The sequence below is a fragment of the Mus caroli genome, unplaced genomic scaffold, assembly GCF_978045245.1.
Source record: "Mus caroli unplaced genomic scaffold, Mus_caroli_1 scaffold_15, whole genome shotgun sequence".
NCBI classification, from domain to species: domain Eukaryota; kingdom Metazoa; phylum Chordata; class Mammalia; order Rodentia; family Muridae; genus Mus; species Mus caroli.
The window spans coordinates 85,377,145-85,402,760 of NW_028227270.1; the positions used below are offsets into that span (position 1 = coordinate 85,377,145).

Genomic DNA, 25,616 nt, shown 5'->3' on the forward strand with positions numbered 1-25,616 from the left:
ACACACGTCAAAGGCCAAGAGGAAAACTTGTTGCACATACCACGGCAGGATTGCTAACAATGCTAATGTGATTCTTCCCTGTGGAGCTAAGTGGCTCCCCAGCAACCCCATACACTATCTTTGAGGTTCAAGTTGGGAGGACACACTGTAAGAGGGCCTGGAAGGGAAGGGGTTCAGGAGGTAGAGTCTGAGATCCAAGTGAAGGTCAGGGGGCAGGTGAGAACCAAAGCTCAGGGTATGCTGTCATGATGTCCGCACAGGTTGGGGCAGGGGCCCAAGGGTACCCAGAAGTGTTCCTGCTGCTTAAGGAAGTGAGACAACTCACTAGCTTGGTCAGAGGGTACCACTCTGTCCATTATATGAATGAAAAGGATGAGAGGTGTCAAAAGGCATGTAGCAGGAGAGCTATGGAAAGCTACTGTAGTTAGCTGCTGGGGGTGTGACTCAATACCACAGCCCCCGTATGGTTAGCATGTGGCTCTGGGTTTCACTGGAAGTCTCTTATACAGAAAAAAAATCTAAAATAGCAGTGGCAAGAAGACAGATTATTAAGACGTGAAAGACCAGCATAGCCAGTGGGGTCTGAATGAGAGAAGTATGAAAAACAGGTGAGCATTAAGGTGTGATGAGCAAAAGCAAAGGGGAAAGACCCCTAGAAGGCCATTTTAGGAGATGGGCAGGTCATGGCTACTGAGAATCAAGAAGATGGTGACTGACAGCACCCTGCTGAGTGAGCTTCTACTCCCAAACAAGATGCAACAGATGTGACAGGTGTGACATCGAAAAACAGACCAAACTCCTACAGACGCCCGCCTTTCACTGGAAGCATTTCTGTGACTCACATGGGCAAGCAAAATAAAGGGCATGGTGTCTTAATCTATGCTGGCCACGTGAAAAACCGCAGGTAGGTTCTTAACCAAGCTGTGTGTAAGAGATGTAGATGGTGTCATAAAACCTGCTATAAAACTACCACCAGACTGTTTAGGGAGAGAGCCTGTACAGAGCGGGGCAGTGTGGCACAGCCATGGGGGCAGGGAGAGCCAGTGCTGATTTGCGATGAGTAACAAGGGCTTTGAAGAAAGAAAGACATCATCAAGACCTCCCAAAGGCCTGGGAGGTAGCTATGTGATCCACCCCACCCCCACCCCAGGCTTTGAGGACCCTTCTAGAGGACCCTCTAGCATCACTGCCCAGCATGTGAACAAAGCCTTTCACACACGCGTGGACACTCACCTTTTCCATTAACAGCTAAGCCTGTGGCCATGGCAGCAGTCACGGGGCCAGAAACCTGAGGCACTAGTGGATGTATTCGGGGCCTGCTCCCCATCCTGGCTCGCTCTGCACCAGGGCCCAGCAAAGCCCCAGTGGGCTTCTCTGCAGTCACCTCTGGGGCTACAGTGTCCTCGGCACCCTGATCCACAGGGTCCAGCTTCTCGGGGCTCTCACCCTGAAAGCCATCAACCGAGGTCCTGCCCTTAACAGGGCTCTTAGGCACGAGAATTTTGATCCCTGACTTGGCGAGGTCCATGTTCTTGCGGTTTGCAAGAGATGGGGCTGGGTTTTTCCTGAACTTCTGGCTGGCAGCCAACAGCTGGCTGCTTTTGGACTCATGATCTTTGCCTACCACAAGTGCTTTGGAGTTGGTCTTGGAGAGGGTGCTGTGGGTGGACCTGGAAATCTGCTTCCGGGCATTGCTGGGGGAGGCTCTGCTGGCACGAGCCAGGCTACCTTCCTTTTGCCTCTCGTTGTGGCGCCGGTTGAAGTCATGGATGTATTCCTCACAGTTCACCAGGTGCTGCTCAGGCTCCCACGTGTCATCCTCACTGTCATAGCCTTTCCACCGCACCAGATACTCTGTCTTCCCTTTCTTGTTTTTCCTTTTGTCAACGATACTTTCCACCTATGTGTGAGAGAAAGGTTAGAAACAAACCTCGTTACTTGAGAAAGCTACAAGTTTAACAAGGAAACATTCATTAGCATCACCAACACCATCACCAGCTCCACCAACATCATCACTGCCACAGGCCATACAATTGATCTTTCCTTTTCTGCCCCAGTCAGAAAAGAAAATGGCAGTAGAGTAGTTGGGACTCCTGCAACTCCTTTGCAATGAGCTTAAACTACATGCTTACATTTTATATTCAAAACGTATGAATAGTATACACAAATCAAAATGTTATATGGCATCCCATTAACATGAATTTTTATGATGTTAATATTAGTCAAAACATTTTTCTTTTTTTTTTTGGTTTTTCGAGATAGGGTTTCTCTGTGTAGCCCTGGCTGTCCTGGAACTCACTCTGAAGACCAGGCTGGCCTCGAACTCAGAAATCCGCCTGCCTCTGCCTCCCCAGTGCTGGGATTAAAGGCGTGTGCCACCACGCCCGGCTTAGTCAAAACATTTTTAAAACCACATATACAACAAAACAGAAATGATACAGCCTCCTAAAAATTGGGGCTAAGCAGGAAGACTTGCCAATTTAAGGTCAGCCAGGTCTATAACAGAAGGACCTTATCTTAAGACCACAGTTGTGTTTTAACCACAAGAAGTACTGGAATTTCAGAAATGTATCTTCATTTTCAGTATAAACTAGAAATACACTTGTAGCTGTAAAACCAAAAATACACCCATGGATGTGTATGAGGTAGCTAGTTTCTTATGATTCAAAAGGGCTTTTTCGTTGTGACACTCGGCGCCCCTGCCTGAGTTGGTTCTAAGGATCATAGCTGGGGCAGTATCAAACACGGGAAGCCTGTGCTGGCCACTCTTAGGTGACTAGCAGCAAGCGATAAGCTAGGAACAGCGAGAGCCTTCTGTGTGGTGTGCAGCTGGCTCACCAAAGGAGTGTGAGTGAATGAAACAACCAACAAGGCATGTTCCTCTTAATGGATGGAATGCTCTAGGACAGTCAGGCTATTTCCCCTCAAATCCTGGTTTTAAAAACGCTAACACCTTTGAAAGAAGATGATGTTGATCCTTTAGTGATGACTGACATGTTGTGTATCAAATTTACATCTATTATTATAACACATTCTATTATTTGACATTCTAAGTGTAGATGGCAGACTTGACAATTCAGACGAAGGAAAATATTTGACAAGAATGCCCACGTGTTATTGCAGAAACACCCATAATCTACTGTTGACACTTACACTTAATGTAAAAAGCACCAGACTGACCACAAGGGTCAGGTGTGATTTTGTGTATCAGCCAACTGCTATTAATTAAGGCCACAAAGGTCTAACTAAGCCCAGCAATTTCCAAGAACATCAGCACATTCCTTGTAAAGTTCCAGGCTAGAAGATCCAGTGTGTACCAAGTTCTCTAATACTCCAAATAATGCTTGTTGACTGACTACAAGAGCAAAAGCTTGTGGAAATGTCCCATCTTTATCTTAAAAGATTTTTTATTCCTTAAAAAATAAAAATAAAAAGGGACAAATTCTTCAACACAGTTACTTTAAGATACAGACAGAATTAAAGCCCTTAACTGAAGATCAGCCTCAATTTAAACATTGACTATTTCTTCTATGTGAGGAGAATTAAGAACGGAAAGATTTGTCTCAGTGGGAAGCAGATTTCACCAACCAACAGATCTCCTGCATCCAGAACTGCGGTCAGGTAGGTGTGAGCTGTTCCGCACAGCTGGTAACACAGGAGAGCTCTGCAAAGACCTGACACGCTCCTTCTCTTGGGAAGCCTTTCAAAAATCCATTTCCTGGCAGCGTGTAGTTTAAAAGTTTTAACTGTGTGGGGGAAACTGATTACGTCTTAAAGGAAAACTATGTTTAATGCTGTTTTGCTCCCCTAAATCTATTTCTACCCCAAAAGCATGCACTCAACCAGAACACCCTCTTTCCCTCATTCCATGTCCCTAAAGCTGAGGGGACCATGTGAAGACACAGAATGGCTTCTTTTTCTCTCCCATTTCCCTGAATGCAGGCTTTTCTCCTTTGCGCCCCCAGGATACTGCCGCTTTGCCAAAGGAGATGCAGTATAGGAACCAGCCTCCGCAGTTACCTGACACAGTGTGGGCTTCTCAACTGTTCAGAGATGCTAAAAGAAGGCAACACTGAGCCAGTGGGTACTGCTAAAGAATAGATGCTTTAAGCGTCACGGTCACATGACCTTCCAACCACTCAACTCTTCTCAGAGACAAGGAAGCAGAATCAACAAAAATCAGTGACACCTAAAAAGCCTAAAAGTGTAGAGTCTTCTGTTTCCTGTGCTATAACTTATTTATAACTTATTACATTATTTAAAATATAAAGCCCGTTATTTGAATCCACCATAGTCTGTAGTTGCTAGCCACTCATAGGAGCAATCAGACACTTGATGGAGACTTACAACTCAGTCTTGTGATGGATTCAGCATGTAGGCTGACACACCACCAGGGAGGCAATAAACCTGGTGTTAGAGAGGGGGAGTTACAGGAGACTCAAGACTGCATGAGGTACCAAATACAAACTTCACATAACTGGGCACACGAGTGTGTTCCACCCCAACAGGAAGACACTGTCTCCTATGACACAGGAAACTGCTGTGGGTTGACTATATATTGGAGTAGCTAACGTTCACCTGCAAACAGACACCACTTACATTAAACAAACTGTTGAAATAGTAAACCTGAAATTATCTTCCGAGTCTTTTCACAGTGGCCAGGGAGAAAATGGTGACAGATGTGCATTAAAACTCATCTGTCTTCAAGCCTCAGACCCTTTCTGAGCTGCTACGCCCCAGACAGCTGTTTCCAAAACCTCTTAGGAAGTTGCCTTTCTCACAGTATGTATAGAGATGCCACTCCAGTGACACAGAGTCAATGGCAAGAATTTCATATAAACTAATGCTCTGTGGAAGGAGCTAACATGCAGACCCACAGAAAAGCTCTAGGACTCAACAAAGGAAGGAGGCATGAAAATTTCACCCAAACCGCCGTCTTTAATAATGTTACCCACAGCCACATATGGAATGAAAATTTAACTTAAAATTCAATCTCTCTATGGTCTTAAGTTGTTACTGAAGTTAAGATTTTCTTCTAAAACTCAATCTAAAAGCTAAAGTGTAGGACAAGTAAAACCCAGACTTCTGTAAGATTACAGACCCCTGGTTGATGGCTTGCAAAATTAAGCTAATCTCCAAGGAGCAGCTGAACACCCACACCCAAGTCATCTTATTTGGACCACAGTCTGGGTCCAGCAATGCGCACGGAGGTGCCCAGGGCTGCAGAAAACAGAACAGAACACCGGGCAGAAAGGCTCAGGATGGGTGCAAGCAAAGAGGACCTAAATCCACTACCATTGCAGTCTAAGGAAGTCCAGAGCAAGACATGCAAAAGGCCGTTGCTAGTTGCAAAGCCCGGACAGCAGAAATCTGGCACATCAAATCACTGTCCAGACGGTCCCTGGGGTAGCATATTTGCTCAGGAGTATGAGGAGGCTCCCTGGACCAGTATGAAGCCACAGGCAATGCAGGGTGGAGAAAGTAACACAAAACCCTACTTACAGAACAAGAACTTTGATAACCTGTAAGACGAAGGAGGTGAAGAAGGCATACCAGCCACTGGAAAAGTTGTCATGACTGTTGAGGGCAAGAAAAGTTGCCTTGAGTTTTAAGGATAGTTTTCAGGTCTGACACACTTTCTGGCTTTATGCGGGCATGAAAGAAATATAAACTCCATAGCAACGGTACTTCTGACTTTGGCATCCTGACCTTCGAGGCTAGTGAGAACACAGCTGGGTCCTGCTGTGCTGCACAGCTGCAGTGCCTGTCACCAGGGGAAACAGCTGACTCTCTATGGGGTGCTGCGCTGCTAAGCTGCAATGCTCCCCGGGGACTGTGTGAAAGGCTTTTTTTTTTTTAAAAGGAAAAAAAAATTTTTTCAACTTCTAACAGGTTTACTGGGAGGTAATCCCATCCTAAGTTGAGCATCTGTATTACAAAAATAGAGCGTTCCACAGCCAGAAACGAGGAAGAATTTAAACACAACTATCTGAAGACACTATAAAGAAACCCCCAGAGAAAGGAGAGGGGAGTGGATCCTGACAACAGGGAAGCAACCCACATCAGCTTTTGCTTTGCAGAAGACGGGCTAACCCTGAAGCAAAGAGCTGCTGTCTCCAGTGCTGGATGTGCAAATGCCTCAAAAAGCAATGGAGCTTCCCTCTGGGGTAGGGAGCAAGGGGCTCAGTAGACATCACTCCCAAGTAGCAAAGAGTCTCTGAATAAGCAGGATGTGAATTCCCTGATGAGAAGAAGCAAAAGATCAAGGGATTCCTCCAGCCAGCCCAATGCACAGGAGGCTCTACTCCAGGGGCAGGTGGAGTGAGCAGAGCAGATCAGAGGTAACAACTCAGTAGTGCTTCAAACATTTTGTCCTGGGAGAGGAAATCTGTAAGACACCCCAGATAACACGTGGCTTGCTGCATGGTGTGGGGAAGTTCCCACCTAAAGGTGGCCGAAAAACAAGAACAAGAGGCTAAGCCAGAAGACACTTTGGTCAGTAAAAGAATGAAAATGGGGGGAAAATTGACTGAGCCCTATGGGTTAAGCACAAATGGTTTCAGAAACCACTCCTGCCTAGATTTAATGGGATCAGACTGATGAGCAATTTACACACCAGGTACTGCCTAAAGTGATGTGGTAGACAACAAGCTTTTAGTATATAATAGTATGGAACGGGCTAAGTGTAACACCAAATAAAAACAACAGCTTAGCACACACACTGCCACTGATCCACCAGCCTCTCAGGGCCATTCTGTTTCCATTTCCCATCTTACTGTAAGAGCGCTGGGATTGTGGGTATGTTCTAAGAATCCAGATTTTTGCAAGTTTTGCAGATTCAAAGTCAAGGTCTCACACTTATGTAGCAAGTGCTTCATTCACTGGGCCACCTCCCCAGACAGTCAAGTTTCTTTACAAGTAGCATATGCAACTGGAAGAAGTTACAGGTAAGTGGGGTGACTCTACAGATACATCCACAGTATAATACTGAAAATAAAGGCAGAGAAATGGCTCCTGTCCTGTAAAAGAGAACTCTGCTAAGAGTTCAAGTTGAGTTCAAGTTTGGGGATAATGGACACAGAGAAGAAGTGTACAAGATATTCAAGGTGCTGTTTGTAAACTGTCAGACAGTGAACACATCTCCTGCCTATTTATACCCCCATCGGATCCTGTCTGAGGTCGGTGAGGTCCCTTTTCCGGCCCTGTTTTGTTTGTTGTTGTTTTAGGGGTTGCCATTGTGGGCTTCATACATTATAACACTGTATTTATGGGCACAAAGACTTGTAACATATCATCCTTCTGTGTGCTAGACTCAATAGTACAATTCCACATAAAGTCTATATACTTATTGTATTGAGTCCAGAAATATAAAGTGCATTAATAGAGATAGGGAAAAGGCCAGCATCTGTGAAAAAGGGAGGATGAACTAGCACAGAACTTCAGAAACTGCTCTGTAGGGTACCACAATGGTTACCTTTCCCTCTGTCAATCAGAAAGCTGCCACCCCTCGGCTGTGGGCTGCCTGAACACACATCCACCATTTCCAACAATGCACCACTTTGCTGCAGTCTGTTGATAAAGGAGGAGGCTGTAGGTCTCTTCCTAAGCCCTCTGTGGAACTATCTTTATTCTCTGCTCAAAACAAGTCTGCACTTTGTGTTGTGAACCTAAGATTGTGCTAAATATTTCCAGATAAAGAAGGATTCTGTTGTGAGTGGTTCTTCTCTGTAAAAAAACACTAACGAACTTCTTCAGAGTACAAGAACCCAAATGGAAATGTGAATCCACATGAAAAACATGTCTCTTAATTATGTCCAGCGGGCTGCATAAAGATGTCAAATAGTATTGAAACAGGATTCATTCACTGAGCTGACATGTCGTTTTTCTTGGCTGAGGCCATTAACATAAGTGTAACTGGCTGCTTTAGTGTGTGCAAGGATCTTGTTGTGGCCCAAGCGAGGAAATACAGGATGTTCTATCATCCATAAAACCCCAGCCAGTGAGCCAAGGTTAACAGAGCATCTTCCAGTGCCAAGATAATTTCAGAGCGAGTTCTGGATGAACATCCTGCCATTCTGTCTGTGCTCACACAGGGTAAGGGCCCATAAAGAACATACTCGCAGCTACATAAGGATCCCTTCTGAGCTGATCCAATAATCAGCAGACTTTCATTCTGGACAGATTCCCACTATCTCAGAGATATGAAGGCCATGTGACCTGATAGTTTCTCTCTGTGGGTACTTGGGGCTCACTTCAACCTTAAGATGAAAGTTATCACATTTTGTAGAGAGATAAGGCCTGGCCTTTACACAAGAAATACAGTCCCAACAGAACACAGTGGCTCTGGGAAGCACTGTGTCACATTTAAGATGAATGGTTCAGTCCAAAGTATGGAAGCTTGTCCTTTTCTGGAGGGCCTGTGTAAAAACAGTCAGTCCACTTCTCCTGCTGTGCATCTGACTAGCCAGGTGGCACCATCCTTCCCCTGGGGTGACTAAGTCAGTTCTGTGTAGTCTCTTCAGCACTGAGGCCCAGAGCAGGTTGGTCCTCACCTGGGACAATCATGTGTGACCCCCAACAATTCTGCAGTCTGAAAGAATGGTGATTTTAATCTGCCATTTGTTGTTTTCTAAGCAACAGAACCGAAGCTAGCCAACCATAGAGACTAGGTTCACACGCACTAAGAGTCACAGAAGAGAAGGGTGAAGACTCTGGCCTTCCTCCCAAGAGCAGGAATGTCATGTTCCATTAGTATTCGCTGCCTATGAAGCTGCAGGGAAGCAGCTAGGGGGCATCACAGTTTGTGGCTTACCTGAACCACCAGCACCCCAGGTCAGGGCACTGTGGATGGAGAACTCTTTAGACTGAATGTATAAGCCCCCAGCCCCCGCCTCCCTGGAGGGACAGCAACAGACAGACCAGGAGCTCTGCTTAGGGGAAGAAGACAGCATTCTGCCACTTTGTCACAAAAAGCCAGGATGCTACCCAGTCCTTCAGTTTGGTACTTCCAATGAGCCCTTAGGGCTTCCCTACACCCTTCCATCTGAGTCATTTATCCCAAAGTGGCTACTCCACGGAGGGAAGACCAGATCAGAGGGTTGCAAACCCTGGGAGATTTGGGGAAAGAGATAGGTATAGCAAACAGACGGGGTAAGCAGAGTCCTAAGTTATCCTTCCAAAGGAGCATGGGGATACCAGCCACAGTGAGCAAAACCTAAGGGAGTTATCCAGACAGACACCCATCTGTGCAGCCATACACTGACTCTATAAAGGCATCCAGAGCCCACTTGATCAAGTTCTCTTGGTAAATAGTAGTGGGACATCAGGGAAGAAAGCTTAGTCAATTGGCAGAGTGCTTGCAAGCACATAGGAAGCCTGGGATTTGATCCTCAGCCACCAGGAGAGTCAGACACTCAACTGTATCCTCAGTTACATACTTTGTTCCTTCAATGCCAGCTTGTGCTACAGGAGACCTGTCACCACAAAATTAAGGTACCAGAATACTGGACATCTATTTGCTAAAAAATAAAATAAAATAAAATAAAATGGAACCACAATCCTCATTACCATAGGCCAGGAGTAAAATCTAAAACCATGAAGCTTTTAGGACAAACACAAAGATGCCATCCTTGCAGATTGGGAGGAGACAAAAGTCTCTAGAGTCACAAAAAAGAATAGTCATGAAAACAAGAAAGTGACAAAACAGACTTCATCAAAATCTCCCCAAGCCACAGGGTGTGTGGGTGGGTGGGGAAATGTGATGGGACGACACAGATGCAAACCACTCCATATACTCAGCTCCAACCAGTGTCTGTCTGTTGGGGCTGCTTACATTATTTACAAACAACACGAGTTTACTACTCAGTCAGCAGACTGGCATGCCCAACAGGGACCAATCCCCTCAGATGATGGTGCTTCTATGATTCCACATGATAGAAGGTACCGGCGAACTTGCAACAGCAGCGCAACAGGGACTGTGTCTCAATATTTGAAATGGAGGATGGAGGATGGAGGTTGGAGGATGGGGGACAGAACCCTGATACAAATGAGACAAAGTTAGTTCTACCTTTATAAAGAAATCTGTAAAGACGCCTCCTGATAGATGCTCCTCTCGGTTTCACTGTCCAACATCGCCTCCTATACTGGAAAGCTGTACTTGGCTTAACAACTGTACTGCTTAATGTGTTTTACAGGCTTGGTCTCCTAGTGCAAGATAACTAAGAGTGACACCTGAAGGGGACACTGGGAACTCCAGCCCATATGTGTCTCTGCTTCCAGGATATGGTGAGATATGCGGCTTCCTCCACTCCCCGCTCCTATCATGGTAGGCTGCTGAAGCCAAGTAACCATGGGCTGAAATCTCCGAAACCCTTAGCCCAAATACATTTCTTGTAAATTGACTTATGTAAGGTATTTGTTAGAGCAAAGGACGGCTACTGATTCACCAAACCTTGTATGCTGGGCAGTGAAAAGCTACATGGTAGAACTCGTTTGAACAAAGATGCTGGACAAAGTTTGTGTGTGGTGGAGGCAATGAAAGGGACACAGTGAATTTCATGGATGACAATGGTCCTGGTGTCTAGCAGACAGTAGGTATACAAGTGCATACGTCTGTTAAGATTCTATACACCTGAGAGCTATGCATCTTCTACTCGCCCTCACACGGCCTACATAACAGAAGACCATCTACACAGCTCTTGGCATGAAAAGAACCTCTGACTAACGGTACCAAATACTGCCACCAGGGGTACAGCGGCTCACAGCTACACAACAGTTTCTTATGAGGAACCCAGCATAATAGTTCCCAAGGCCTAAGCAGTGGTAAAGTACACAGCCATTCCCAATGCCAACACTGAACACATGTGCATGTGCACAAAACAGAGGCACCACAAAGTCAGACAGAGATGCTGTGCATAAGAAAATTGAGACTGCATAACTTTCTCTTCCACATCAGTAGGGCCAGCACTACAAACAGAGTGGGACAAATTGTAAGCGACCGATACAGAAAAACGAAGCACCGGTAAACACAAATATCATCTCATCTCACCCGCGTGTAAGGCGTACCAGGCTGTGTGGAGGCTCTTGGGAGGCCAAGCGTGCATTTACAGAGCGCCGCAACCTTACAGTGAGCATGGGGGGGGGGGGGGGGTTTTAAAGCTGTCTACTTACTAGTTGGGAACGCAGCTAAGGGATTCCAAGGAAGGAACTGGAGATACCCACACATGCTCACGCTCAGACAGGCGGAGAGCAGGAGAGCCAGTGGGCAGGTGAGAGGAAGACTCCATGGCTGTGCTACATGCGGCTGCATCCCCTGTCTATGTGCCCGGGCATTCAATCATCTTGAACCATCTTAAAGCCCAGCACACTATGCCTCGTGTTACTACCTTCATTAATGCATTCACCCGGTTTATTCTTAAAGCAGGTTGGCAGAAGTTAAGGCTGCTGCACTTCACGTTTTCCAAAGTGTTACATATTAAGCTAGAACTTCCGGAACAAAGACAAAGGAGAAAGGCTGTTGCTTAGGTTACTAGCATGTGTGAATTTCCACCCACCCCGACTACCACACAGCACAGTGATGCTGTGATCTACTTCTCCCCTGTCCTGTGGGCACTAGATGCACAGCAGTGAGATCACAGCGCATACGTGAGTGTGAACGAGGCCACTCTGCCTCAATGAGCTCGACAGTTCTCTATGAACAAGAAGATGAAACGGAGCTTTCTCGCTGGAAGTTCTGACACTTGTTACATTATCCACCCACTTTTGAACCAATCAAACTCAAGCTGTCAGACTTGGCAGCAAATGAGTTTATCTACCTAACTGTCTTGCCAGCCCTGATTCACTTTCTTCTAAAGAGGTTTACCCAAATCAAAAGAAATTAAAAACATTAAGGGAAATGCTGCTGAAAAAGAGACAAGGCTAATAAGCCACATTCCCAAGTTTGTCTGTCTTTCTCTCTCTCCCCCTCCCCCCGCTCTCCTGAATACGTGCAGAATGGCATCTGGTACAAATTAACGTGTGTGTGTGTGTGTGTGTGTGTGTGTGTGTGTGCGTGTGTGTGTGCGCGCGTGTGTCTGCTGCTTTTATACTCGACAGATTACAAACTGAATCAAGCCTTCATGTGTGTGCTGTATACACAGGGTGAGTCAGAACCACTTCACACAATGCCACAACTGCAAACACAGCCATGCACTCACTTTACAACTGTATCCTCTTCAGCTGCCTCACAGCAGCAGACAGCTTTTGCTATTTCTCTCAGGCCACACAAACCAAACATGCTAAATGGAAAGCTTGAAAAAGTCACATAAAGAAATTTCTGTTGTGCGTCTAAATGACTGGTACTATGCTGTACAGCCTAGCTTTATTAAACGGAGAGACAAAGATGGAACTGTAGAGGGGCTAAAAATAACTAGAATTTCTAAGGCTGGGAATTTTCTGCCCGGCTCTATTTTCATAACACCTTAGAAAAGTTAAAAACTACCGTTTATCTGAATTTATCTTAAATTTTAAAAAATTTGCCAAAACACTCACTTTTAAAACTCATGTTCTATGAGCAAAACACTCAGCTCTGTAATGACTCGGGTATAAAGGTTCTGGCCAGGCTCATGTGTTTGAACCAGCGGGTGGAGATTAGAAGTGGTCTGGGAACCTTTAGAAGGGCTTAGCTGGAGAAGCTGGTGGCTGAGGAGTGTGGGCTCATACCTGTCACCTACTTCCTGAACTGCAGAGCTGTCAGCAAAGCTCCCTTGGCCACAAAAGTAGCTCCCATCTCTGTCTCCCTGTCATGACTGACTGTGCTCTCTCCGCTGTCAGAGTGAGCAACTCCTGGCTTTGAGACACTGTCACGACTGTTCTTTTAAACTGTGAGCCCCAATGAATCTCCTCTTCTAAGCTGCTTTAGCTACATATTTTACAGCAAAAAGAAAAGCAAAGAACACAATACAAACCCCAAAGCATGCCAAAACTAAACCAAATACAGAATATATCAGGCACAAGATAGGCTCTTCATAGAAGAAACATTTGTACATCTCACCCACTGGGTTTAATTAAAAATGTTCTCAATTATAAGCTGTTGCTTTGTTGTTAGAAACCCAGCCTTCTGCTAACAGAGTTCATCCATCAGAGGAATAAAACTCAACCCTGTATGAAATGTAACAAGGCTGTTCTACAGCCCACAAAACACAACTCAAACCCTAAGTGGACACTTGCATGCACATGGAAGTCTAATGGCAGACAAGACTGTTTAGGAGGCAGGATGACTTGACTACATTGACAGAAATGGTGGTGGCGTACACCTTTAATCCCAGCACTCGGGAGGCAGAGGCAGGCAGATTTCTGAGTTTGAGGCCAGCCTGGGCTACACAGAGAAACCCTGTCTCGAAAAACCAAAAAACACCCAACCAACCAAACAAAAACCAAAAAAAACCCATCGTGTAGCATCAGTGTCTCAAAGCAGACTCCTATCGTGATGCCTCTACAGAGCTCAAAGGTCTGCTCTGTGTACTCACTGGCAGACACCTCTCTTCACGTGTCTGTGTGTCTTCCAGTCAGTTACTGCCCATTTCCACTCTTATTCCCTAAGTAAAGTCAGTTTTTACGAATATATATTCCTTAATCTATCATTGTGTGCTTGACTAAGTTGACAAAGCCCTGAAATATTCTCCCCCAAAACCTAGTACAAAGAACTTACCAACTTACTCCTCCACACACCTGAAGCCTTGAGGCTCTAATGTGGCCTGGCATTCTTAATCACCCCCTCTTGAAGCCACTTGTTTTGGGGATGCTACTCTCTTGGTTCTCCACTGCCACTCCCTCCCTGTCAGTAACCCTGACTGAGTCGCCCTTCCTGTTCTCTCTTCTCTAAATGTGTCAAGTCTGCATAGCCATCCTTCAGCTGCTGTCAACAGATTGTTTTGTGGTGGTGAGCCAAGCTTCCAGCCAGCAAGGTGACTGGAGGAAGCAAGCAGGAGGGTAAACACCTGGATCTCTACCACACCTTTGCAGAGCTCTGTGGGTGGTACCCAGGGTGGCAGCTGCTTTTGACTTTAGGGTATTTTCAAGTTGCAGTAGGTTAGTCAAAACATAGCTCTACTGTAAGCTAAGAACCGTCTGAAGAACAGATTTTTCTTTAAAACACATCCAAAACAACAAATTAAACTACCAAGAAAAGCTGTGAGTTCACAGATGAAATACAAACGGCAAAGCCTGTAACTGTTAGCATGAAGAGACCTGGCGGGCTTAAGGAGTCCATTCACTGTTCTTTTGTGGTAGAGATTTTGTACTGGTTTGAAAACGGAAGAGAAATCAAAGTAGAGGTGGAATTTGGGCAGTTCACTCTTCTGAATGGGGAGGGGACACCAGTTAGCTCTCCGGGTCTGGAATGGTACTTTGCAAGTGTGAGGGTCTTGTCCATACACTGGCACCGCGTCCTTAATGTGCTCCTTTATCTTGAATCAATCTGGGCAATCATTTATATTACACACATTGCTATGTCTACCTTGATAAAGATAGACATGATCTCCTTCTTATTCCCAATGTTTAGCTCAATCCTCTCGTCCTTCTTTTTAAAGGGCCAAATTTTAGATCTGTATCCTCAAAAGAATCTGTGCTTTTATTTTCTCTTATTATTTTCTGTTCTTGTTTTTTCCTTTGACTTTCCTGATGTTCTTCCTGTAATCTGTAATTCAAACACAATGCTAACAACAATTCGGTTTTAGGTGTTCTCTTAATTCCCTTTTGATTTCCTCAAAGGCTCACAAGATAATGAGTTTAAAATTTCAAAATGTTTAATTAAACATTGTTTCTAATCTAGGAACTTACAATCAGAACACATTGTGAATTTTAGTCTTTCTTGGTGTTTGCTACTCTGCAGCTTGGTGCAAGGATAAATTAAGAATGCATTTGTCAGGCATGGTGCCACATCATTTTAATTTAGCACGTAGGAGGAAGAAGTAAGTGTTTCTCTGTGAGTTCAAGGTCAGCTACTGCTAAATAGTGAGTCCCCATCTGGAGGACAGGAGGAAGGGGAGAGGGAAGAGAGCGAGCAGGTGAAGGGAAGAAAGGTGGAGAGGGGTGTCTTTGTCTTTTCGACTTTAAAAAATTCTATTTTATGTATCTGATACTCTAGCATATTATTGTGATTGTTACCTGTATCAATTTTGATGATTTCATTCTATTTATTCTTGTTTTATGCATTTCTTTTTCCCTTTTCATGAGTTGTATGGTTTTAAGTGGCTGCCCTTAAATCTTCTAATATGCTTGTGACAGCTGAGTGACAGTTAATCCCAACTGCCAAGCTGATGTGACTGACAGTCATCTAGGAAGTGGGCCTCTGGGTTATGCCCATAGCTTATTATCTTGGTAATAAGCCGAGGTTTACTGAGGTGGGAAGACTTGCCCACAGTGGGTGGCACCATTCCCTGGGCTAGGAACCCAAAGTGAACTGAGCACAAGCACTCATGCTCTTTGCTTCTTGATAATGAGCACAATGTGTGGATAGCTGCTTGCAGCTCCCACTGCCTTGGCATCCCTGCCAGGATGGACTGCATCCTGAGACTGAGACACAATAAACACTTTCATCATCCAGTTGCTTTTGTGAGGGTATTTGTAAACAGCAACAAAAAACAACAACAACAACAACAACAAAGAATATTCTTGCCTGTTAATTACATCTAAACATCATATTTCCTCCTATCACAATAACAGAACAGGAAATAACGTTATTCTTGAGAGTCTTCCTGATGCTACAAAACTAACTCTCACTTGATTTTTATTTCTTCCAAATTCATCAACATTAATGTTGGCTGCTCTGTGTAGCTGAGAATGTTCAAACATTCCTGCTACCTCTTCCACATCCTTTCTCTCATTTTTCTGGCTCTGGTTTCTTCTTTTTCCTCCAAAATATCTTTTGATGACTAGAATCTACCAGTGGTAAAGACTCCCAGTGCTTGTTTGGAGGTATCTATTCTACCTGGATTGCATTGGTTGATAGCTGACTTCCATTGGGAAGGGGTCTAGAAGATTAGCTATTTTCTTGGCTTCTTGCTCCCAATTGCTGCTGAGCCCTCTACACTTGGTGCTACTGTGGGGTCTTCTTAGGAGATCTCCCTCCTCCCGTGCAGCCAAAATCTAGCTCAGCTTTGATCTTCTGTGCTTTAAGGCAAGAGCTTAGGTCCAGATCGAATTGGCTTAGGTTTCAGTATACTTCAATTTGAAAATATATATTAACAAACAAACAAACAAACAAACAAACAAACAACAATGGTATCTTCTTAGCCACCATTATTTCCAAATCTTAAAAAAACAAAACAAACAAAAAACTAGGTCCTGTCTTCTTCAGAAACACCCAAGCAAGCTTCTTGTGCCTTTGCAAATGGTTTCAAATCCCACAAGAGGCAAGGGGATGGATGCAGCAGTAAGGACAGCCTGTTTCAGCCCTGAGTTTTATACATCTATACAAACCTAAGAAATGTGGCTTAATTTTTTTAAAATTGCTTTTGATATATTTGTGGAAAACAATGGCTTCCTTGGAGAAACTTTTCATCACTCAGCCTCATGGGGAGAGCCTTTTTACAACAGGAACCCTGTTTGTCAGAGTCCGGATGGCTCAGTCAGGAGTGAGGCTAACTACAAATGACAAGGAAGCTGGTGAGGACCAGTCTCTCCTCATGAAGCAACCTCATCTTTGCTCCAGAGAACAAGAAAATCATGCACGGCCTTTCTATGTTAATCATGAAGCAGGGCAGACGTTCCCCATGCACACACGCCTTGCTTGACTTAGCCAGGCAGGAACTGACCAGTCTTCAGAAGAAGGTAAAACTGGTGCGACCCGCACAAGCGCAAGAAAACATGCCATCTTTTCAGCTATTTATGAGAAAAGCTTGCAAACTAAAGGCAAACAAATTAACGAGCTATCCTGATAGCTCACACTGTTATCTACAACAGGCTTTTATATTTATTAGAACAAGCTGCCCCTAAGTTAGGAGTGTGAGGTATTTGTTTCCTAGCTAGATCATGCTGTAAGTAATACTGCTTCATAGAATACTAACAGTTCTATGTCCAGGTAGAGATGAGTTCCTTTTATAAAAATAGAAGTTGGTGCAGTCAGTTGTTACCAGCTGGAATCTCCTTCACTAGAGCACGTTTAATAGTTCTTAAAGCACAATTAATAGTCTCATGGGCTCCTCCTACGTGCTTGACACAAACAAAACAGCAGAGCTTACACACATCTCTCAGAGCTTCGACCTTCAGGCTGTCTGCCAGTCTGAGGGCTTCTTCGTTTGCATCCTGGAGAGTTCTGTGTGTCCACTCACTCGAGCTGTAAGAGTTCTGTGTGTCCACTCACTCGAGCTGTAAGGCTTGTGCCCACAAAGGCATCCACAGCAACTCAAGAAGAGCGAACCAACACTCTTGATAGCTATCTTGTTTCTAGAGAGTGGAGTTAGGAATCTCTTCAAACTAAAGACCAGGGCTAAGCATGCGCATGGACAGGAAACGATGACTTAATAAGGAATGCATAAGAACCCAAGTTCTAAAGATGTTGCTCATGGAGCTTTACAACCTGGTCAGAACCAAACCCTTGTAATCAAGGTGTTCCCTGCATACTGAGTAAAACAGCTCAAAGACAAGAGTGAGGGTTAGGGCACCAATAACCAATCTCTCATTCACTCCTCTAAAGAGCAACCTTATAAAGGCAACACACCTTCAGACAGTTGCTTCAGTGACCGCTGTGATATGGAAACGGATTCTCAGACATCATGTGATGCATTGGGGTGGGGGGTGAGGGGTGGGAGGGAGGGCATGGAGGCAATTTCCTAAGAAGCCCAGACTGGCTTGGAGCTCTCCATCCTCTGGCCTCAGCTTCCCAAGTGTAACAATCACACAGGTCTCTGCCACCATACCTGACTCATGCTATGCTTCTGAGAGGTCACCACCACCACCACCACCACCACCACCACCATTATCATAAGTCCTGTTCTCCCCTACCTCCATGGGAAAGCTGCTCACAACATGTGACAGAAGCATAGCTCAAATCTGCCAAGGGCTGGGGCAGTAGCTCCTCCAGCCTGGCTATTTTCATGATGACAGCTCTATCCATGGCCCACTATAGATGTACTACTTTGTTGTCTTTCAGGTCCTAGTGGCTATCCTAGAGGGTTAATCTAGGTGCCACCAAATGAACCATAGACACACACAACTAGAAAAGGCACACTTTGTTCTTAGTGTTATGCCTTTCATAGACACTTAGACTTCACATGTCTAAGCCTTCTCCGAGAGCGACACAAATGGTCTCTATCTAATTAATAAATATCGATTTCCATATTGCTCTTAATGATACTAAGCTCCTAGTGGGAGAGTTATCACCCAAATGTTAACTCCTGTTGTCACACTACCACAGTCGCTAACAGGTAAACTCCAAGACAGGGCTGGTGGGTGGATGGCGTGAGAAGAGCGTGGCTATAAAGCAATAATGATAATGTTATACATGAGTGGAATGCAATGCCCAAACCACAGATCAAAACAGTTGATAGCGTAAGCTTGATCTTATGACCCTGTGTCCACAAAAGTCAAACCTCAGCCCAACTATATGGGGTGCAGCAAAGGGGTTTGTTCTACACACAGGTGCTCCTTGACTCCCTGAACACCACAGACTGTCTCGTGTCCCATAAATATAAGTTGCAATGTAAGCATAATTATCTAATGGAAAAGCCCATGATAAAGATGTTCTTTTATGAAAACGGCAGCAGGAAAAGTAGCCACCTTCACCCAAAGACTTGAAAATGTACAGTAGGGACCATCCCTGGGTCTGCTACAGGAAAACTGCCATTTCCCCACCTATAAAGCAAGGGTAACCAGCTCCAAGCTGAAGAAGTTGATTGACACCTGCATCAAGCAATGTACCCAGGCATGGGTGATATGCTAAAGCCAGCAGCCAGTAGTTCCTAGTACTAGGAAAAAAGATCAGGGAGACACACACAGCCTAGACAGGAGCTCCCCTTGAATAAATATCCTTGCCTGTTGCAATCACCGAAAACTTCGTGGAATAGAAACTAGTCCAGAAAGCTTCCTAGAGACTGCCGGCTTCAAACGAACAGAAAAAAAATCATACGGTGAACAAAAACAATTCAGTGAGAAATGTGCCCAAGTCTGATTCCAGCACTAAATGAATCAGTCATGAGCAGGCTTGGAACGAACAAAGGGCGCAGCAGGTACCTGACATTTAACACAGCTGATTAACATTTTCAAGAGCTTATCTGGCAATTGCTGGTTTGAGTTCTTTATGTATTAACTCATTTAATTCCTGCAAAACCCTAGGTGACAGATCGTAATCTGTCTTTCCCTTTCTACAGAGGAGGAAGTCAGAAACAAGGTGAAGGCTGTTGTCAGAGGAGGATAACCATGAGAAGGGCTAGGATTTGAACCTCCAAAGTTTGATTTAAAAGTCTGCTCTTTTGTATGCTAACAACCCTCAATTACAATATATACAAAGATATGAAAAACTATGACATATGCTTGAGCTGGCAAACCAAAGCCAAAGGAGGGTAACAAGAAAAATACATGATAAGGTTGGTGAGGCAGGAGGGCCAGGCACTGCCTGGGTTCACACCTGCCTGGCACTGACAGGGCTCCCTGGACTCTGGGTTGCTCATCTGTGTAACTAGGCAACACTGGTACAAGGTGAACATCCTTTACTAAAATGCTTGGGGACCAGATGTGCTTAAGGCAAACAGTCAGGAGCTTGGCATGCAGTATGGCTGCATTTATGTCAGCCATACTGTACAGAAAGGAGGAGTCATCATGGAAGAGTGACTTAGGAAGGGGCTCAGCTCTGCTTACACCTCCCAGGAGTCCTCATATCCTCCATGCATTCCATATTACAACCTGATTCTTACCCCTAGGTACAACTGTGCTTCTTAAATACAGGGAGGATGGGAAGTAAGAGCCTTCCTTACACAAGAAACATACTTAGAGATAATAGGGAAGAGAAAGGAAGTGAATGAGGCTTCTATGCGGAATCCTCATCTTCAGAAATAAACCCAATTTTGAAGGCCAAGAGAACTATGAGGAAAAGAAGGGCTCGGAGCTGTGAGGTGGGAAAATCTTAGACCGGATGGCAGAACCGAGTCTCTGAATCAGGCTCCTTCAGCAGAGGGCGCTCTCTCCTAAACAAGGATGAAGTTCAAGGTGAAGCATCAAATATGGGGCAATTCCCTGTAAAAGCTGGGCCTGGGGACAAGCTTTACCCTGTCAGGGCATGTTGGGACGGGATCTCAAGTAACCCAAGTAAGCCTCAAAGTTGCTATACAGCAAGGCTGGCCTTGGATTCCTGAACCTGTACCTCCCACGTGTGGGAAATACAGAGTATGTACTGCCAGGCCCAGCTCGGTAGGACACCTTCAGAAGCAGATAGCAAAGACACAAGCTTATTATTCAGTGCATGATAGAATTTACTAGAATATGTATATGTATATGTATATGTGGGATCAGTAAATAGGTCAAACTGTGAACACTGGTCACCCCCACATGGCACTTAGAAGACTCAGACATCACAAGGCAACAAAATGTGCTAAGCAACCTACCTTATTTTGAAGGCCTTCAGTTTGTAACAGGAATTAGTAGACTTCTTTTTATAGAACTCTTCCTGGATTTTAGCCCCACCTACAGCAATAAGTGTTCCACACGGCAGCAAGCCCAGCCTCTTTTAAACCAGTACGGACTGTTGTACACTGTATCATTTAAGTCTGAGCTCCTTTGAGGAAGAGGTATGAGTGGGTGTGAAATTTCATTTTTAAAAACAGTTCTGGGCTGCCTGGTGATGGTTACACAACACAGGACTGTTCTCAGCGCCACCAGACTGTGCCCTTGACATTGGTTACCGAGGTGCGGTTCCTGTGTATGGCTTTTACCACTGGCTTTACACCCCCTTTTCTGTTCTGTGTTTCTGACACAGCAACTCCCCTGGCTGGTCAGAGAGTGGCTGTCAGAACTCTCAGGTCAACAGGGACAGTCACACATAAGTACTTACAGCCTCAGTAGCACGCTGGCTGAAGGTATCACACAGAGGCAGCACCTTGACTTCCTGCGAGCCGTAAGCTGACTGGGCCCTGATGCTCTTTCAACGCACAGACTACTTCGTTTACCTGCTTTCTTCCTCATCTGGTTCCAGTGCTGGTGCTCTGGGCTCTCATTTCTCTCTTCTGCCCCAGGTCTGTTACTCTAGCCACCACTACAATCCGCAGTGCCTGCACCCTCAGTGCCTGTAGGCTCAGGGTACCACACTGTCTCCAGCAGTGCTTGTGCATTAATCACACTGTGCTCTTTATATAGCTTCTGTGACCGTGGCACTATATTCCCAAAGCCCAGCAGGCCCTGGCCTCTACACTTTCTGCTTCCTCGGCCATGCAGTCCTTCCTTCACACTCCTCCCCTCCCTTCCTTCAAGCTCTCCAAAGGCTTTTCTCAGGCAGTCTAATACCTCAGTACCTCACCCAATATATCAAGCATTATTCTGGCACATCAGGTCCCTCCCCCTTTATTTTTCTGAACATTTATAGCCATCTCACACATCATATGTCATCCTGTTTATTGGCTTCTTCTTCAGCTGTGTGATAAGCTCACTGCTACATGTCAGAGTGCTTTGCACACCTGTGGTGGGACTATAAGGGTGGTGTGCTCGCAGGTCAGATCTCAGTAGCTTAATGTGCCAGAAATTAAATCAAAAGCCTCCCTGACTGCCTGAAGTTGAGCATACAGCCAGGTCTAAGCTGCTCTTCTTGGTAGCAAATAGAAAACAAACCCAAAAACCATTTCTGAACATCAGAAACCGTGCATGACCATGATAAAAACAAGATTCTAAAGCCTGGCTCCTTTGCACACAGGGTTACCTGTGTCTAATTGCAGGCACAGACCCCCTACCTGTGCCGTTAAGTCATTTAAATTGATGGCCTTTCAGAAAAGAACCTGAGTGGAGCACTCGGCACAGTAAGGCTCTAGTGACTCATTTTGATGGGTCAAATGACAAGGTCTTTGACTACCTGGTAGCTGTGTGTGTCCTAATGTGCATGCACAGTCAGTCTGTTTGGCCATCTCTCTGTCCACACATGGGTGTGTGCGTGTGTCCATCCTCTTCCTTCTAGAAGTATTCTGTGTCACATCTTCTGTTACAGCAAATGTTCTCAAGTGAGCAAATGCTAATCCATGGAAGATTTCATAGCCCTCCTGTGCTAAGACTGCCAGGGGCAGGGAGCAGTGTGCCTCATAGTATGTGTAGGCTTTGGGTATTGAAAGATTCCCAAATCCTAATCCTGACCTGCTAGGAACAAATCCATGACTAAATGTCAAGTTGTGTATTGTCTCATATAAAGAGTTAACTGTGAGAGTTGACTTTTCAGAAGACTGGGCTGAGGAAGAATGTCCTGAAGATAAGCTCAGCTGCCCTGGCCAAGTGCATCCTGAGGGCTAATAATCCACACCTGTGTAGGCTGAAAGGGACTGCAGCAAAGCCAGGTCAATTCTCACATGCACAGAGGACTGTATTCCGAGAGACCTGGAATGTGCCCTTCAGCTGGCTTACCAGGAACAGAAATGTTTCCCAGAAAGTCATGCAAAACAAATCCCCAGAGATGCTCGACGCCTGGGTGCTTGGAAAAACTAAGATGTCAACAGAGCAGATTCAAGGCATAAAAAAGAAGGCATGTAAGGAAGAGGTGACATGCAAGCTCTCCTGAAACAACCAGAGAGAAGGGAGGAGAAGCCTTGGGTATGCTTGAAGACAATATATCAACAAGGGGACTGGCTCCACCCTGCACACAGAGGTGGTAGCTGCTCTTTGTACAAAGAAGGAAAAGATCTTCTGTCATAGGGAAGAAGGGCAAGAGGCAGAGCCCTAATCTACAAGAGGGCCAGCAGGTCAGCAAGAAGGCGGTGCCACTGGTTAAGAGGATTTTGCACTATCCTTGGTACTAAACAAGGGAGGGAGGGCGGGGCAGGGAGACGGCTTGCTGTGAATGATGATAAGCACTTTGGGAGCGTGACTGAACTATATTCTCAGTCTGACCCCCCTCCCAAACACACACACACACACACAGAGAGAGAGAGAGAGAGAGAGAGAGAGAGAGAGAGAGAGAGAGAGAGCAAGAGAGAGAGAGAGAGAGAGAGAAAGACTGAGACAGTGAGAATGCTCAGGTCTCCCACTCCTCCGAGCTTTGCCAGCCTCATTTTACGCCATCATCCTCCGGGTTATTATGAGGTTTCTCGTTTGTTTCTATTGCAACTTGGAAGAAGGAGGGTTTATTTTATTGTACAGTTCACTGATCACCAGGAAATAAGTCAGGGAAGGAACTCAAGGCAGGAACAGAACCAGCTACTAAGAAGAACACCTCTTACAGCTTGCTTCTCCTGTCTTATTCAGCCGGGACAACCTGCCCAGGGATACCACTGCCTACAGTGGGCTGGGCTGGACCCTTCCACCTTAATCATTAATCAAGTAACAGCCCCAGAGACTTCGCTACTGGCCAGTCTGAGAAAGTCATCTCCTCACCTGAAGTCTCCTCTTTCCAGAGGAAACTCTAGCTTGTGTCAAGCTGAAAACAGCTGGCCAGCCTAGGATGAAGTGTGGTCAACTGTCTATGTAGACCACTCATGAAGTACAAACGGGATCCACACACACGACTGCTCGGTGAGTCAGCTACTACCTTCCTCAGTCGCACAGGGAAGGCCTGCACCACCTTACATGTGAGAAAAGCCAATGACAGGCGGCATCAGAGAAATGAAAGAACCCACAGAAAGGTTCCCGCAGCTACGGGCTCAACAACAACAAAAGCAGACCTGCCACACCCAGAACAGTGTAAGCCCACAGTGGTGCAGGGAGACAGTGGTCCTGACCTGTTATTTAACTTTGAATGAACTTTGAAAACTGGTTTAAAAGTAGCCCTACTTCAATTGTTGAAACACTTCATTGCAAAAACATTTTCCTACTAAAGAAAGGATACGCCCAGAAAACCCTCATGTCCAAATAGCCAGCAGAGGCACAGGTTCAACGGGGAACGAGCTCTCTGCCCGGTGCCTGGTGTCACTCAAGGCGAGCACAATCCTTCACAGCAGACCGCACACCCATCAACCAGCACCTGCCGGTAACATAATCTGCCTCTGGGTCTGGCAGGAGTGTCACCTCATACTGAAAGGTCAACATGAGTATCACTGAGCCTTCAAACGCAACACCCAATTCTCAGGAATACAAGACATAACAAATTCCCTTAACACTGTTCAACAATCAGATGAGCCCCGTTCATGAGAGAGAGACCTAGAAACTGACCCAGCCAGGCCAAAAATCAAAGAGGAGGGAGGGAGAAGGGAATGATGCAGCACTGACCAGCACATGGCCGTTTGGATCTGATCTCTTAGGGCTCCCCAGGCCACAGTTCACTATCCACGAAGGACCAGAAGCCACATACTTCCCATGACTCTTCCCATGCTAGAGTCTGAATACATGCATAGCTACAGTGATTCAGCTATGCAGAAGCAGGTGGATGCAGTGTCCAGCAGACCCACAGGGAGGAAGTGCCTTAATTTGTCTCTAGCTCCTCTGTCCTAGTTCCATTTGGCAGCTCCTCCACGTGAGGGAAAGGAGAGCTGCGGAAGGCTCGTTTCAGAAAGGACCTTTAACTACCGACAACACCAGGGCTCTGCTTCCTGATCATATCCAGAGACAGCCTGTTGAACAGTCCCTGCATGAAGATCCGTAGTCCAGCAAGGTGCTCACACCTCTATGAGAACAGTGCATGAGAGCTAAACCCAAGCCCTCAATGATCTCTGCGCAGGCTCTGCGCTAAGGCCAAATACACACCACAGCTTGAATCTCACTACCATTTTACCATCTATTTCAGACAGAAAACTAAAGGAAATTAAGCTAAATTAGCCCAAGGCTGCAGAATGTGTACAATGGCTCAAACATGGCGCAGGCTGTTTCTAGCAAAAGAGCCTCTCTGGCTTTGAAGGGGTGGCAAGGCCTAATTGTAAAGACTGCCCATCTTGCCAAGCAGGTGCTGATTCTACACCCATAGCTGTTACCACAAAACTAAAGGATGGGTCAATCAATGGACAGTTCTGGCTGTCATAGGATAAACCACAGTCTTGGTGCTGGATGCTCAGACACAGCTATTGTGGTCACTTGGATACCTGTCCTTCCAAATTAAAAAAAAATTTTTTTAATGGCAGGCACTCTTGAGACATCCCCACTCCTTGTCAGCTCTCTAGTCACCGAACTCTAGTCATCAGGTTTGCAAAGCAAGCGCTGAGCCATCCTGCCAGCGCTTGCAGCCCTGTCCCTCACTCTCCCTAGGGAATGTTTTACCTCACCATGAATGTAGTGTCGCTGTTGACTGGGCTAAGGTCCAGTGTGTGCTTTTCACAATCACACTCAGTGGCCTTGATGGCATATTTTTCCCTGTTTGCTAATGCACACTAACACATTACCAAGTTGATTACACTTGGTGTTCTAAGCACCACTGTAAATGTTGGGACTGCTGTACAATTCTTAAGGAAAGGAACCCACAGTTTTAAATTTAAGATGCTTATGGAATCAAAAAGGATTGCTCTTATAAATAGTTCAGAGAGTAATGA

At 45.4% G+C, this 25,616-nt stretch overlaps 1 protein-coding gene across 4 annotated transcripts in view; it reads right to left on the reverse strand.

Moving 5' to 3' along the window:
• The window catches only part of Cdyl (chromodomain Y like), a 206,582-nt gene that overhangs the window by 55,403 nt on the left and 125,563 nt on the right, over window positions 1-25,616 (reverse strand). For all 4 annotated transcript variants that reach the window (XM_021180697.2, XM_021180698.2, XM_029468275.2 and 1 more), the window contains one exon: window positions 1,234-1,900. In XM_021180697.2, the coding sequence (XP_021036356.1) occupies window positions 1,234-1,900 (667 nt within the window). The remainder of the gene's footprint in view (window positions 1-1,233; window positions 1,901-25,616) is intronic.